A 17,336-nucleotide genomic window follows, 5' to 3' on the forward strand; every position below is an offset into this window, starting at 1 on the left:
TTGATGTTGGCTACTGGTTTGCTGTAGATTGCTTTTATCATGTTTAGGTATGGGCCTTGAATTCCTGATCTTTCCAAGACTTTTATCATGAATAGGTGTTGGATTTTGTCAAATGCTTTCTCCACGTCTAAGGAGATGATCAAGTGGTTTTTGTCTTTGAGTTTGTTTATATACTGGATTACGTTCTCAGGCTGTGCTAAACGCCATCCTTAACCTCAAGAATGTGAAAAGTCCATTTTTAAAACAAGACAGTTCTTATAAAGTTTGTTTGGTTTTTATTTTACTTTAATTTTATTATTATTTGTTTTTAATATGCTTGTTTGTATACAAATGAGACAGAAAAATGGTGTATATTTGAGTGGCTTAGGAAGGGGCATCTAGGAGGAGTTAGAGAAGGGGAAACCATAATCAAAATATATTATATTTTACAAAATTTATTTTCAATGAAGTAAATGAGACAAAAATAACTGAGAATTTTTTTAAATGGCTAATATCATTAGCCATCTGGGAAATGAAAATTAAAACTACTTATCTTTTCCCAGTCTGAATAAGATCAAATAAGCAAATGGCATCAGACTGGTGTAGAAAGTGAAGAAAGATGAATGTTTTTTTACAGTTGGTGGGAGTGCAAACTGCTACAGCCATTATGGAAATCAGAGTAAAGTTTCTCCCAAAAGCTAGCAACTGGTCTACCATAAAACATAGCTATACTACTATTTTAAGCACACTCCCAAAGAACTCCATATCCTGCTACTGAGATATTTGTTCATGTGAGATTCCCAAATAATTAAGCAAAAGAATCGGGAGAAAATGTTTTGGGGGAGTTTGTGTTTCTTGGTTGTATTTATTTATTTTTCATTGTCATATTTTTGTTGTTTGAGGACATGGAAATTCAAATATCTACTAACTTTTCCAAGATTTCTGGAAGTGCCAGAGTCAGAAGCAGAAGATAAGTGTGTAGACATCGGAGCTAGTGGTTTTGAACTAGTGCATTTGGTTTGGGCACAGGAAATAAATTGGAGGTCCTGTGCTGTGTTCTTAACTTTTACTGGAGAAAGCTTTTGCTTACATTTCTTTACAGAAAATTCCAAATATATTGGGAAGTTTGATTTTTACAGTAAAAGCCAATAAAGCTAACATTCTGGTCCAACAATTTACATTTTTCTACACTTAGCTATGCACAAAACCTTCCATGGATCCATTCCTTTGCCTGTTTATTTATTTTTGAGACAAAATCTTTGTCAACCAGGCTGGCCTCCTTCTCATAATTCTCTTGCCTTAAACCTCCAGGTGCAGGAATTGTGACCATGGAATATTAGTGTTATGGAATAGAATCATTTTAAATATTAAATATTTTAAATACTTTGTGCTGCTTAATTTTGCAACAAATACCCTGATACTTAAATGATTGTATTAGTAACACCCAACATGCTTTTACCTAAATGGTAGATTCTAAAGCTTATTATATTTGTAAAAATATTGTTCTAATTGCCAATATTTTTTTTTTTACTACTTGATTTTATGACAATTTGCTATTCTGTTCTAAGCTTTATCTTTTAAAAGCAAGAGGACACATTACTGAATATACCTCACCTGGAATTTTCATCTATAAGACGCTATACAGCATATGAAATAAAAGGATCACTACATTTTATCAAAGAATAAAGCAACTGTTTAGGTTGAGTTTCCTTTGAGTCTTTTGAACATTATTTTGAACTAAGTTTTTGAAATTAGTTTGGTCTTCATCATTTCAGTCATTAAAGTTTCACACACTAGATGGTGCTAGTACCCCACAACTGCCACAGCCCAAACCTGATTCTTCCAAAAAGGTTGCTCTCTGAAAATAAACAGTCCCTCTGTTTTCACTTGCTGTTTGTCTTTGTTTAGAATTTCAACATAATGTGTGTCAGTAACTTGTGCTCTAGCTTAAATAGTTAAAAGTAACCGTTCACTGTGTTTCTGCAATAATAGTTAAGTGTCTTGAGATGGTGAAAAACATTTTTTCACTTTCCATTGAAAATGAATTCTTGAGGTGTTCTAACTAGACAGGAACAAGTTCTTTTCATGCCTGTAGTCCATCTGTCAACATAAACGTACACCAAACACATTTGCTTGAAATAAATAGGAAGTTGTTAATAAAAGCAGAGCAGGTGCTTCTTATATAGGGAGCAGAAAAGTGCTTTCAAAAGGTAACCACAGTTTTTAGACAGATGATTCAGCTTAAAGCTTTTAAAACGGGGGAAGCTGACTGCTTCTATGTCCAGGTGAATGAGTAAACTCAATTTTCTTCTTGTACTTAAATATTTACTCAGATTCCAACAAATAAAACCTGATCCTATGTGTTTGCAATAACATAATTAACAGTAGTTTTTGCTTTATAAAAAAAAAAAAAACTCCTTTGTTAATATTCTACTTTCTTGGATATAAATGCCAATTTCAAATGTTTTTCGGAAACAGAATGACTGTGTAAGTCTGATTATCTAAAAACAAGAGTTTTACTTAAACTCAAGGGAGATAACTATAATTTTGATTGAACTTTCAAGCAAACATTTGCTGTTTTAATAATCATGATTACCAGGTTTTTTTTTTCTACACAGATTTTAAAGAGCTAGTACAGACACACAATCCAAATGCAATTCTTTTTCCCAGTGCCAATATGCCTCAACATTGTCCTTTGAAATGTTCTTGCTGAAATTAAATCAGTCTTGATGAATTTTCATATTTTGCAAAACATCAGTTGTCACTACATTTTGATAGATTAAAGATGGAGATGTCATCTTTTTTTTCACTTCCTATAGCTTTTAAAAGGATTTCAAGAAAAGAATAAGAAGTATTGTTTTAAATTGTATTTAAATTAGTACTGTATTTCTTAGTAGAAAATGAAAACTACAAATTACCTAGAAAAATAAAGTAAATGAATAAGGTGAGAATAGCATTAATGATTGTTTCATTAAATTTCTCTTCTGCCTTCTTATTGATATAAGTATTAAGTTTATGCATATATATGATCCAAATAGTATTTTGTTAATTGAAATATTTAGATTAATTTGTAAATACAATACTTAAATTGAAATTTTTGAACAAGGAAAATATCAGTTGCAATAAAATACTTAAAAAAACAAACTTCAAAAATTTAAGTTTTGATTATATTTAATGAACATTGAATAAACAAATTTCTACTTCTAAAATATATAGAAAGGATTGTGAATTTTCTTTGTAAACATGGTAACCTCAAGAAGATCATAATGGGCAGGTACATGGTGAAACCTGGATGAAATCAGCCTGAGCAGCTGGCATTTGTGTCTTGTGAGGAGTCAGCTTGAAATCCATTTCTGAAAGGGGCAGCACTTAGTCAACAGTCTCCTAACACCAAGAAGGTTCCAATCTCACTGTTGTCTTTTAAAAATAAACTCTTAGTATATATTGAATGTTTTCATTAGACTTGAACCGCTGCTTCAGATAGCAGTTTAGCCACAAGATGGAGTGAAGGCTGGATGTTCAGGATCTCCAGTACTGGAGTGTATGAGAGGTTATCAGTAGGATCCTGAGGATAAGGACTAAAACAAGGGAAAAAATTCTCTTTCCTAACCTCCCCTCTAACTCTTGTGGAAGTTAAGCCAAGTTAAGTTGTAGGTGTGGAGCTGAGCCCCACAGCTTTATAGAAGCTCTAGTTCTTTGTGTAGATCTGAAGTTTTACCACGAACATCCTCTTTGACTTCATCTGACTAACTTCTCTGCAGCATTCAAAGCCTACCTACTTGAGGCTTCATGCTTGTCTTCTCAGCATGTTGGAGAGGGAAGATTGTGAACTGAGAGCTTGTCTCTAACGTGTCTCAGAGAAGCAACATAGAACTAAATCAGCAAAATATCTCTATTCAATTACCCTCACCCCTCCCACTCCTGACCCATTCTCCCATTCCAATTATTTATTTCATGTTATTTTTAAATTAATATATGAAGTATTACATTACATTATATTATAGTATGGGTTTTTTTTTCTTCCAAAACTGTTTTTCTCTGTAGACCTGACTATCCTCGAATTCACTTTGTACATCAGGCTGGTCTTGAACTTAGAGAACTGCCTGTCTTTGCTTCCTTCACACAGGGATTAAAGGTGTGTGCCAACACACCCAGCTCTTTTTTTTTTTTTAATGACTTTTAAAAACAGTTTTGTTTGATTCTCTTCACCCTTCTTTTTTCCTATCTCCTCCCTGCCTTGTGCCATCCACATGTGTTTTCCATGGCCTCCTTCCTCCACAGTTCTTTTTCCAGTTCTATTCCCATGTGTTCTATTCACAAGTCACACATAGATATACATATATATCATATTAAACAGAGAAATATAAAGTATATGCTTTAAAAGCTAGAATTTAATATGAATGAGAACATGAAGTGTTTGTCTCTCTGAGTCTGGAGTCATCCATTTTTCCTATTGGTTTCATAATTCCTTTTTTGTTTTTTGTAACTGAACAAAATTCCATTTTGTGTATTCAGGACATCTTTCCAACTTCAGTGTCCTGCTTTAGGAACTTTTTAAAAATCTCAATCACAATAGTTTATAAGATGAGCTACAGTATGTAACTATTTAAATACAGTGTTCATTATTTTCCTCTCCACTAAATGACAACTTTTTGGAAAGTATTATTATACTGCCTAGTACTTAGAAGTTATTCAAAAGTGATCATGGATAAAAGAGTAAATGCAAAAAGAACTGTAGGAGCATTTCCACAATACACATCCATATAGTCCATAAGGCCAGATGCAGCTGAGAGTGGCAAATATGAAACTTAAAAGGCAAGACTTGGAAAAAGAAAAAAGAGAAGGAGAAAGAGGAGGAAGAATAGGAGGAGGAGGGAGTCACAAGAGAACTATTCATTGTCTGGTGAACTTGTGTGCCTGTTGCATGCACTGAAAATTATAGAGTTTGTGCACATCGGTCTATGTTGTGGTTTTTGAAGTTAGGAATCACTTGAATTTAGCTCAAAGTACAAAAAAGTCCCTCGGAACCTTTGAAGCGGTGTTTCTATAATCATCTTCTATCTATTGCATTTCCAGTTAACACCCTTTGTGAGAAACTAGGCTTTCTAAGTTAAAATGTCAGAACAAAAATGTTCTGTCAAATCCATGTGTTCTTTTTATTATTTCATGGTAGGAATTTTTTTTTCTGTTTAGTTACTTGACTTTATCTGAACCAGATTTTTTTTTCTTCTAATTTTAAACCAAAATGTAACAATTTTTTTTTCCAATAAAGTTAACATCAACTCAGCACCTGAGAACTTGCTGGACAGCATCTCCTTATGCTGAGAAGTAGAGGGTGTGTGTGTGTGTGTGTGTGTGTGTGTGTGAGAGAGAGAGAGAGAGAGAGAGAGAGAGAGAGAGAGAGAGAGAGAAGACTAACAATCAGATTCAGCAAATAAAAAAGGGATTAATTTGGAAGGGGAGCAAGGGTTCAAAATTGATCAATCTAAGGACAAAGATGAAGACTATTTACTCTGTGGCAGTTTCTACTTTAGCATAATTCTGGTTTGTACTATTTAAATGTTGTAGTTTTAAACTCCATCCTGGTAAAGGGCATGAACATTCCTAGAATAGGACTGTGCTGAAGATAAGCAAGGCTTGCTTTCACAGTCCACCTTCCACCCTGCCTGTGAGCAACTTCTCCACCCTTTGTCACCAACTACAGTATTCCATCCCAGAATATTTCCTGTTTTAGAATGACTTTGCTCTATTTTGTCCCTTACCATTGTCCAGTTCTATCCTCTATCAGTGAAATTTCACAGTAAATTACACATAATAGCACTAAATTTAACTATATTGTTCCTTCTACATATATTACAGATTGGTTGAATTTGTGGTACTATAAAAATGTTAAATATTTTAAGAGTTGCATGAAAGAAGATACTGAAGACAATAAGTACAAAGCCAAGTAACATGATTTAGGGAAATTAATTCTATCCTGAAAACATGTGTTGTAAAGATAGAAGTTAATTGTTCTGCTGAAATTAAAATCTAATTTGGATAAGAAACTAGTATTACCTAATTATCTAGTTTACATAATGATCTATAACACTCATGTGTATTTACTAGGGTGAACTTAAGCAAATGTGACAAAAGGTGGCATAACTGGACCTCTGACCTCTGGGGTCTGGGAGACTACCACTGAGAAGCTTAATAAATATGCTAGACTGTATGAAGAACCTTATCAAACAGGGTGCATGGTTTTCTGATCTTATCTCTTTAGACTGTCCTCAAAATTCTTAACTCAAGCCTCAAGAAAGAATTTCCATGTTGTTGTCTCTGTCACATACCTGATTACTCAATCGAGCCACTTTCCTTGGAGAAATATGGGAGTCTATCTATTCACTGCCTCCATGGCTTGTGATGAAAAGGGTTACTGTTCCAATTCAGAGACTCAACAAAGGAGGCTCTGAGGATGTTGTTTCTTCTCAAGGCAGAAACAAAACAACTGCGATGGGTTAGTGCTGTTTGCTTAAATGTGAACTTAGGACATTGCAAGTAGGTGCTATTAATTGCACTAGATGGTTTGGTTGTAAGTATGAATTCCTCCAGTTTTGCACCAAACAAGACCAAGCAAATACCAAGAATAGTTGACTTCAGAGTTTTTAGATATCTTCTGGCTTTGAAAAGATTATGATAATCACAGTTGAGATTAGAGCAGTAAATCCAACTTTATTATAATTTGAAGTACAATAAAGGTTTAAAATGTGCATACATCTAAGTCCTGGCTTATGCTGTGACAGATTTATAAATCTTTGATGTAATAAAGGAACAGAAAGGCAAGATGTCAAAATTGGTTTTCTTTCTTTTTCTTTCTTTCTTTTCTTTTTTTTTTTTAACACTTTAACTGTATGGCTTTATACTTAAAAGTTGTACAGAAAAAAAGTTATGCTAACTATGGCTTTGTACAATGCTAAAAGTTAACTAACTCTACTAAGCAAAATATATGACATTCTTTCTTTTTTTCTTTTTTCTTTTCTTTTTTAGATATTAACTGTGTAGGGTTATTTAGATATACTATCATATCATCTGCAAATAGTGATATTTTGACTTCTTCCTTTCCAATTTGTATCCCCTTGATCTCCTTTTGTTGGCTAATTGCTCTGGCTAGGACTTCAAGTACTATATTGAATAGGTAGGGAGAAAGTGGGCAGCCTTGTCTAGTCCCTGATTTTAGTGGGATTGCTTCAAGTTTCTCTCCATTTAGTTTGATGTTGGCTACTGGTTTGCTGTATACTGGTTTTATTATGTTTAGGTAGGGCCTTGAATTCCTGATCTTTCCAAGACTTTTATCATGAATGGGTATTGGATTTTGTCAAATGATTTCTCAGCATCTAACAAGATGATCATGTGGTTTTTGTCTTTGAGTTTGTTTAACTAGTGGATTACGTTGATGGATTTCTGTATATAAAACCATCCCTGCACCCCTGGGATGAAGCCTACTTGGTCATGATGGATGATCGTTTTGATGTGTTCTTGCATTCGGTTTTTGAAAATTTTATTGAGTATTTTTGCATCGATATTCATAAGGGAACTTGGTCTGAAGTCTCTTTCTTTTTTGGGTCTTTGTGTGGTTTAGGTATCAGAGTAATTTTGGCTTCATAGAATGAATTGGGTAGAGTAACTTCTGTTTCTACTTTGTGAAATAGTTTGAGGAGAATTGGAATTAGGTCTTCTTTGAAGGTCTGATAGAACTCTGCACTAAACCCATCTGGTCCTGGGCTTTTTTTGGTTGGGAGACTATTGACTACTTCTATTTCTTTAACTGGTATGGGGCTGTTTAGATCCTTAATCTGATCCCGATTTAACTTTGGTACCTGGTATCTGTCTAGAAAATTGACCATTTCATCCAGTTTTCCCAGTTTCGTTGAATATAGCTTTTTATAGTAGGATCTGATGATGCTTTGGATTTCCTCAGGTTCTATTGTTATGTCTCCCTTTTCATTTCTGATTTTGTTAATTAGGATATTGTCCCTGTGCCCTCTGGTTAGCCTGGCTAAGGGTTTATCTATCTTGTTGGTTTTCTCAAAAAAACAAAACAAAATAAAACAAAAACAAAAACAAAAAAAACAGCTCCTGGTTTGGTTGATTCTTTATATAGTTAGTTGATTTGTTTCTACTTTTATTTACATTTCAAATGTTATCCCCTGCTCCAAAAATCCCCTATCCTCTCCCCACTTCCCCTGCTTCCCAACCCACCCACTCCCATTCCTAGTCCTGGCATTCCCCTATACTGGAGCATAGACCTTTCACAGGACCAAGGGCCTGTCTTCCCATTGATGATCAACTAGGCAATCCTCTGCTACATATATAGCTAGAGCCACAAGTTCCACCATGTGTTTTCTTTGATTGGTAGTATAGTTCCAAGGAGCTCTGGAGGTACTGGTTAGTTCATATTGATGTTCCTCCTAGGGGGCTTCAGACTTTCTCAGTTCCCTGGGTACTTTATCTGGGTCTTCCATTACTTTGTTCCTTCTTAGGAAGGAACGAATGGGGAACAAAATACCCATGGAAGGAGTTACAGAGACAAAGTTCAGAGCAGAGCCTAAAGGAACAACCATCCAGAGACTGCCCCACTTGGGGATCTATCCCATAAACAACCACCAAACCCAGATACTAGGCAGATGCCAACATCAGCCTGCTGACAGGATCCTGATATAGCTGTCTCCTGTGAGGCTCTACCAGTGCCTGGCAAATACAGAAGTGAATGCTCACAGCCATCCATTGGATGGAGCACAAGGTCCCCAAAATTGGTTTTCTATGTCAATGAATGCATTAAAGGTGTGCAGACATGTATTTTCCCTTTGCAAATTCACACTTTATTTTTTGGTTTACCATAGAAATTTCTATTTCTTTTTTATCTTTATTTCTTTTATATTTTTTTAGATTGTAATATAATTACATCATTTCCCCCTTTTCTTTTTGTCTCTCCAAAACTTCCCACATATCTCTCTTCCTATTTTCAATTTATAGCCACTTATTTTTTCATGATTGTTATTATATGCATATGTGCATGTACATATATTTCTAAATATAATGTGTCCAGTATATATCATATAACTTATATATATATTTTTTTTCGGCTTTTCGAGACAGGGTTTCTCTGTATAGCCTGGGTGTCCTGGAACTCACTTTGTAGACCAGGCTGGCCTCGAACTCAGAAATCCGCCTGTCTCTGCCTCCTGAGTGCTGGGCTATATATATGTTTTAAAAGTGGATTTTTTCTTTTTTACATATTTTTTATTTTCTCTCTTTGAAAAGAAAGCTATAGTTTGCTACTTTTTTATTATTTATTAATCATTCCATTCATTTATTTCTCAAATGATGTACCACTTCCCAGTTACCATTCCACAAACTCCCCATCCCATATCCACCCTCTCCCCTGTCCCCTTTGCCTCTATGAGGGTGCTCCCTCACCCATGCCCCCTCTCCTACACCACCACTCCAGCTTATTTAGAAGGGTTTTGACAATCTGAAATTTAATTTTTTTTCATTTTCTTTTCCTAAGGAAGGACCAACTATCTCTGTCAATTTAGTTGAATGAAGGTAACAGAAAATCTGCATAATATGTTCTTGATATTGAATTTCAGTTCTTGGGAGGCTAAGGCTAGAAGACCAGTAGTTTAAGGGCCAGCTTTTGCCACATGGTGAGACTCTACCTCAAAAAAATTAAAGTAAGATGAAGACAAAGCAAAGCTGTGATACGACTGGTAGAAGTCTGTCCACGCAACATTGTATGTGACAATACGTTCATGGTGATATACATAACACTTCTATATTCAAATTTGTTTCACCCTTCTTTATTCAGTCACTTGGACCACGTGAAAGCTTGACATCCAATATGGCTAAGACTGGAGGAAAAGCTGCAGACCTGGTTTTCAATTAAGATGTGGCAAACCCTACAGTATCAGTTGATTTCCATTAGGGACACAGAGAGAAAGAAAAAGTAAAAGCTTATTAATTCTTTTTCTTAACAAAAAGCAGAAATATCTTAAGTCGAACCATTTGACTTTTTGACAAAGGAAAAAAGTGCATAATTAACTTTTCTCTAAACTTCCCAAAAAGCAACTATTATTAACTCATAATTAATATATATAAAACATCATTTTTCCACATCAATGTTAGACTAAGTTTGAAAACATCATATACTTAAAACAAAACATTGTAGAATTAAACCGATTCTCCATTCTATGATTAAAGTCTCTAAGCCTGAAAGGACATTTTTGTACTTTAAACCTGCAGAATTAGAAAACACTTATCTCCCCAGAAAGCACACAGCGGTTATTTGGTTTTGTTTCAGCACAGGTTTAATTGGTTCATTTTAGCAATTCTGGGCTGTGGCCTAATTTCATACAATATCCACTTGTGAGAGTAAAATGCATGCTTGGAAAGCTTTGGTATAATCCATTCCCCAGAACTGAAATTACACAGCTCAGCCGAGGAACTCTTACATTACAGGTTGTCCTGTAAATCTGACCCAATTCTAAGCAGCATGTGGTTTTGCAAGAAGCAGCATTTACTGTTCCTGGCAACTGGAAGTGGGAATGCAGGCAAGCACTGCACTAAAGAGATACGAGGAAGACCTTGGCATGTGGAAAGGGGAAGGAGGGGAGAAAGAAAGAAAGGTGGGGGGGAGAGGGAGGGAGGGAGGAAGGGAGGAAAAGAAAGGAAAGAAAGGAAAAAAGAGATAGAAAGAAAGAAAGAAAGAAAGAAAGAAAGAAAGAAAGAAAGAAAAAAAGAAAGAAAGAAAGAAAGAAAGAAAGAAAGAAAGAAAGAAAGAAAGAAAGAAAGGAAGGAAGGAAGGAAGGAAGGAAGGAAGGAAGGAAGAAAGAAAGGAAGAAAGAAAGAGAAAGAAGAAAGAAAGAGGGGGAGGAAGGAAGGAAAGAAACTGGATTCATAGTTCTTCCTTTAGTTGCTATTTTTTAATTATGAATACTGCTTTTTACATTTTTTGTTAAGGTTATTCCTATTTGTTATTTGGGTGGGTGGAACACACAGTTGGCCAGCCTGCATGAGGAAAATGGAGCACCATCTGCAGGAGGTTTTATACCTCCTTTGACCAGGTGGGGCCCAGGGATTGAGCAAGATCATTACTGTGTTTACCCTACCTGCTGGCCCAATTAACAATGGTTTTAGAAGAATGTTGATCTTTATCAGAGAGAAAAGACTCATGGAATCTTTTCTTCCCTGTTTAGGAAAGCCAAATAGCATTTCACAAACTGGTTTGTTTTTTTTTTTTTAAATCAGCTTAATAGCATTGTCTGATGTGGGAAACAAAGCAAATATTGAAGTGTATACATACATACATAATTAAACATAACTGTTTTAATTGATCCAAGCTCTTCTGTCTGGTGAAATTTCTGTTAAGTTGCTAGACTGAATAAATTATTTACACTTGAGATAGACACAGGCTACAAGCCAAGCAAAGACTAAAGTGGAACTACTGTGCCCACAGAAAATCCATGAAACTTCATACATCTGTCTCTGTATTATGTGTACTTTAGCAATATCATGAGGTTACTCTACATAATGCTTTAAACACTAAACGCCCAATTCATCTCTAATTGGATAGCTGGAGAAACAGTAATGTATACAGTGTAAGTGCCCAACTCATCAACAAGAATTGGCACCACATGTGAATACATGCAAAAATTCAGATCCAGTAATAAACAAAAATATTAGCTTATATCCATGGCATAAAAGGGGATTTTTAAATCATTAACATTAAAGTGTCCTGTAAACATCATGACACTTCCCTTTTGATATTGAAATTCTGCTTTGTAATTATGTAAGAATATTAATTCAATTTGCATCAATTAAGATTTAAAAATTAAAATACTTCTTTCTTTAATCATATGTATCTAAAAAAATCTCTTAGTAAGCATTATTATTCAAGTAGAGCATCAAAATAAAGGATGAAACATTGACTTTGACAAAATAAAAAGTTGAGTTATGTTTAGTAATATCACCATTGATTTAGAATTCCTGGTCAATATTTCATTTTAGCAATACTTATATTTTCATACACAAGGAAATGACTGCCTTAATCTAAATATAAGACTCAAAAGCTAAAATATAAGGAATAATATTAGAAAATATGATTGAAAAAGTTTACTCTTTCAAAAAGTATTAAATACCCTTAAATATTTTTTTTAGAATTTTACTAAAAGATATAACTAAGAATCTGTATCTACTCTCCTTACCTGATTTGGTAAATATTCAGTCAGAGGTTGTTAGAATTCTTTAGTGAAGAGGCTACAGCAAAGCCTCAAGTTACAAAGCATTGGCTAAGAGAAACATTTAAGGAAATTATTAAAGTTATGTCATTCACTTGAAATAAAAAGTCAGGGATGGCAGTCACTCCCACCTGTAACCTCAGCCCATGGGAGGCTGTCAGGAGGACTACAGTGAGTCCCAGGGTGTAGTGACACCCTATCTTAAACAATCAAAACACAAAGAAGAGTTAATTGTTTTTTCACATAACTAGTTGCCCATCATAAATTAGCAGAGTAAACTCTTTCGATGGATAAACTGAGCAATTTTTGGTAGAATTTAAGTGAATAATAAAGTCGGAATTTCTGTTACTGCCATGGAAGAACTCCAACACTCCTATTACCTACCTCAAAATGGCTTTCAGAAGCAAATATGCCCCACATGTACTCTCAGAAAACAAAACCATGAACAAATCAGATCCTTCCAATACTGTGTACAGATTATATGTCAGATTTTATAATCATTTTATCTCATGCTTGCAGTTCTTATGAACAAAACTTTTAAAGTCATGGCAGTATCAGTAAAGTGATGTATTTACGAAGGTTTAGAAATATGCCTGAAATAAATCCACTCATTAAAATAAAAGTGAATGCTTTCGTTAAGTTTGGATGTTTACATATTTCTTACTAGTTTTACATAAAATATTTCAGGGACACTCATGAACAAAACAGGAGCCTGTATTTCATGATAACTAAAAGTTGAATGACTATGCCCAATTATAGATTGCAAATGCTTGTTTAAAGCACTGTCTTGAGTTTTACATTAAGCCAAACTATCAACTACAATAGTCAAATGAACGGTTCACAGTTTTTAAACTTACCACCAAAACCCACTAAGTTACAGACTAGTAATTACACATATTTTCCAGACATAATTTGAATGATTGCTATGAGAAACATTTTCTGCAAATGTCTTATAATTTGGCTCAGCAAGAAGGAGAAAAGAATGTTTCAAGCTTACCTTCTGCTACACAAACAGTCCATAATATAAGCCAAATAATTCTTGCAGACAGTCTCATATTTTGGATCTTTCTGGGACCAACTGACTCCAAGAGCAGTGCGTGCTGTACCATCCAGTTCCTCTCTGCTATGAATTGTGGTCACAGCAGGGAAAGACTTGCTTCAAAGGGAAGTTGAAAGTCAGTTTAGGAAATCAGGATTGCTCCGCCCATGAGCAACTCCTGCAAAGTAAACTAAAATAGTAGACCACAAGTCCAGCAGCATGGGCGTTTTATCTCTTGTGTTACTGTGCCCTGTCAGTGACCTGCTAGATTGTTCTTGTAAATCACAGCTTGTTTTGCTTGGAAACAAGTTCACATTTCTGGAAATGTGAGCAAGGGCTGGATTTCATAATCTTTTAAACTGTGTTCTACTGTGGAAAAACCACAGAACAGAAAGCAATGAAGGCACATTTAAAAATCATTGAGAGAACTTCAGTTAGGCAGTGTTTTCAGGACTAACACCCATGCATAGTACAGAAATGTTGAAAAGATTGTTATGCTAATGGATGGTGATTATGGGATTGGTTTTCTAAAATTCATGAATTGAATCTCCCAAGAAATTCTTTTTATATGTGTGAAGCAACTGCTCTGTGAGGACCCTTGGTCTAGCAAACTTTATATGCCCCAATACAGGGGAAAGCCAGGGCCAAGAAGTGGGAGTGAGTGGGTAGGGGAACAGGGGAGGGGGGGATTATAGGGGACTTTTGGGATAGCATTTGAAATGTAAATGAAGAAAATATTCAATAAAAAAAAGGAAAAAATAACTAAAAAAAAATTCATCAACTTGAAATGCTAATTTTCTAACTTGTCATTGAGGTATTGTATAGTAAGAAATATAGAGGTGGAAAAAAAGTTTCAGCAGCATGCTGAATTGATGCAGAACTGAGGAAGATACTCAACTCCCAACCTGATAACCTTGTTACCCTCTGTGCCCTCCAGGTTTCCTTCCACCCACTGTCAGTGTTTGTAAGAACATGGACTGTATTTACCTGTACTTTATGTAATTTACTCCTGTATTTATGTAGAACTGTGTTTGTTGGACATGGCTCCTAACTGTTCATTTGTCATTCTATGTAATATTCAATTATTTGAATATAGCACAATTTTTAGTTGTTCCTGTACATGGTAAGGACAGATTCCAGCTTGAAAATAGGACAAATAGAGCTACTAATGTTAGATAGTGTGGAGTTTGATAAACTGTTGTAGCTCAAGCATATAGATGAGTTAACTGAGCATAGAGCCCTTAAACACTTTCTTAAGGCCATAAACTGTCAGGAGTGCGATACTCAAGCTGATGGTCTAATATCCAAAGTCTATACAGAACGGCGTTTTCGGATGGCTTGTTTCCTATTTCATTAAATGTGTAGGAATTCATCTGCCAATAACTCATTTTAGTAGTTGTGTGTCTAGTGGATGTGACAAGATGCCCGAGAAAGCTGCTGAGGGAAGGAAAGGTGCATTTCTGCTCACAGTTCCCAAAGAGAGAGCCTGCCAATCAGGGAAGAACAGCCTAGGAGCATCTGGTCACGTGGTGACAGCAGTCCTGTTACAGAGAGCGGTGATGAATGTTGCTGAGCTCATTTTGGTTTTCTTCAGTCATGGTCCCCTCCCCATGAAAGACACTGATATCAGAACAATTTACAAACCCTCAAATTCAGAGTGTTTAATATTAATCATGTCACAAGAGCTTAGTGTCCTGACATGTTGTTCATTTTGTCAAAGAAATTTGACAGAAGTTTTCAAAAATTTGTCAATAATAAAAACTTACAGACATTACAAATCATGGTGAACTTGTGATGACATTTTTATTATTTTGCTAACAAGATACAAATTCTAAGCCACTCTGATAGAATTTTTTCCTTTTTTATCTTCAGTGAAGCTATTATAAAATAGAGGCTTATAATAAAATAATCAAAAATGTAGATAGCCAAGAATGTGAAAGTTAAAAGTAGCATATGTCTTATTATATAATTAATATGCATATTGTGTTACTTTTTAACTCTTTATTATTCATCATTGTTTGTGGTTCAAAATCTATTTTATTATTATCCAAATACCTCTGAAAAGATAATTATACAACTTGTCTCATGAAAAATATGCTGAGGATAATCCCTATTGGCTGTGGCCTGAGAAATTACATATTTACTTAGACACTTAAAAAGGGACTACAAACCCTTTATTGGGCCAAACTGGTGTCTAGAGACAGATGAAAAGTCCAGAGGTACTCAGCTCTGAAATTCACACAGTGGTAGGCAAGAGACTGCAATGCTGAAGGCACTCAGTAACATGCACTGTTTGTATGCACAATTGCTCTTTTTTTATTTTTACTTACCAATTTTAAACTTATAGTTTAAGGTAATTCATCTTTATTTTATTTTATTTTTATTTTTTTTTTGGGGGGGGGGNNTCGAGACAGGGTTTCTCTGTATAGCCCTGGCTGTCCTGGAACTCACTTTGTAGACCAGGCTGGCCTTGAACTCAGAAATCTGCCTGCCTCTGCCTCCCGGGATTAGAGGCGTGTGCCACCATACCCTGCAAGATAATTCATCTTTAATTTTACCTACTTAAAACATTTTATCTTAGCAGGGTGTGGTGGCACATGCCTTTAATCCCAGCACTCAGGAGGCAGAGGCAGGTGGATTTAGGCAAAATGTGAGTCCCAGGACAACCAGGGCTATACAGAGAAATCCTGTCTCAAAAAACAGACAAACAAACAAACAAACAACAAAAAAAAGGTTATCTTAATTTTTTAATTTAATTAATTAAATGATTAATTTCACACATGAATATGCTACATTCAAATAATATCTACACTTCTCTTTCCCACCATCAACTCCTTCCATCTTCTTCATGCCCTCTCTAATTCTTGTCTTCTTCCTCTATAATTACTGTCCTATACATACACATATGTGTATATATGTGCACACTCACAATCTACTGAGTCTAATTAATGTTGCTACATATATATGTGTGTGACCACTCTGGATTAGAAAAGCTATCAGAAGGTTGGTCCCTGAAGACAACTGATTATCTGAGCCATCAACTGCCTTAACACTTCATTTAGGCATAGGACCTTGTGAATTTTTTTCCAGTTTACATTTTCATGATCTGGTGTCAACTTGGGAAGTTCTTGTGCAGGCAATCATATGGTTAAATGTATAGGAACAACAACTCAATGTTGTCTAAAAGATACCATCTCAAAATAATGATTCTGATCCTCTGGCTTTTAAAAATATTTCTTTTCTCTTTTTTATTAATTAATAATTTTTTACACTATATTTTATTCCCCCTCCCGTCCACCCTCAGACTGTTCCACACTGCATTCCTCCTTCCCACACCTCTGTCTTCACGTAGATATCCCCACCCTCCAACCCCCTACCTCACCTGACCTTTAAAATCACTGAAGCCTCCAGTCTCTTGAGGGTTAAGTGCATCATCTCTGAATGAACACAGACCAGGAAGTCCTCTACTGTATGTGTGTTGGGGGTCTCATATCAGCTGGTGTATGCTGCCTGTTTGGTGGTCCAGTCTTTGAGAGATCTCAGGGGTCCAGATTAATTGAGACTGCTGATCCTTCTACCTGGTCACCCTTCTCCTCAGCTTCTTTCAGCTTTCTCTAATTCAACAACAGGGATCAGCTGCTTCTGTCCATTGGTTGGGTATAAATATCTGCATCTGACTCTTTCAGCTGCTTGTTGGGTCTTCTGGAGGGGAGTCATGATAGGTCCCTTTTTGTGAGTGCTCCTTAGCCTCAGTAATAGTGTCAGGCCTTGGGACTTCCCCTTGAGCTGGATTCCACTTTAGGCCTGTCTTTGGACCTTCTTTTCCTCAGGCTCCTCTCCATTTCCATCACTGTAATTCTTTCAGACAGGAATAATTATGGGTCAAAGTTGTGACTATGTGATGGCAACCCCATTCCTCACTTGATGTCCTGCTTTCCTGCTGGAGGTAAGCTCTATAAGTTCCCTCTCCCTACTTTTGGGGCATTTCATCTAAGGTTCCTCCCTTTGAATCCTGAAAGTCTTGGGCACAGAGGTTGTATTGT

The 17,336-nt window shown here is 35.6% G+C and overlaps 1 protein-coding gene across 4 annotated transcripts in view; it reads right to left on the bottom strand.

Annotated features, from left to right (window-relative positions):
* Positions 1-13,489, bottom strand: part of LOC110287097 (complement factor H-like) — a 693,631-nt gene extending 680,142 nt beyond the window's left edge. For 2 of the 4 annotated variants that reach the window (XM_021153834.2, XM_029480859.1), the window contains exon 1: positions 13,252-13,486. In XM_021153834.2, coding sequence (XP_021009493.1) covers positions 13,252-13,363 — 112 coding nt within the window. In that variant the 5' untranslated portion in view covers positions 13,364-13,486. Of the gene's footprint in view, positions 1-13,251 lie in introns of all 4 variants that reach the window. The other 2 variants (XM_021153793.2, XM_021153901.2) reach the window with 2 other exon arrangements.
* Between the last annotated feature and the right edge of the window lie 3,847 nt (positions 13,490-17,336).

Source organism: Mus caroli, chromosome 1 (genome assembly GCF_900094665.2).
Source record: "Mus caroli chromosome 1, CAROLI_EIJ_v1.1, whole genome shotgun sequence".
In the NCBI taxonomy this organism is placed as follows: domain Eukaryota; kingdom Metazoa; phylum Chordata; class Mammalia; order Rodentia; family Muridae; genus Mus; species Mus caroli.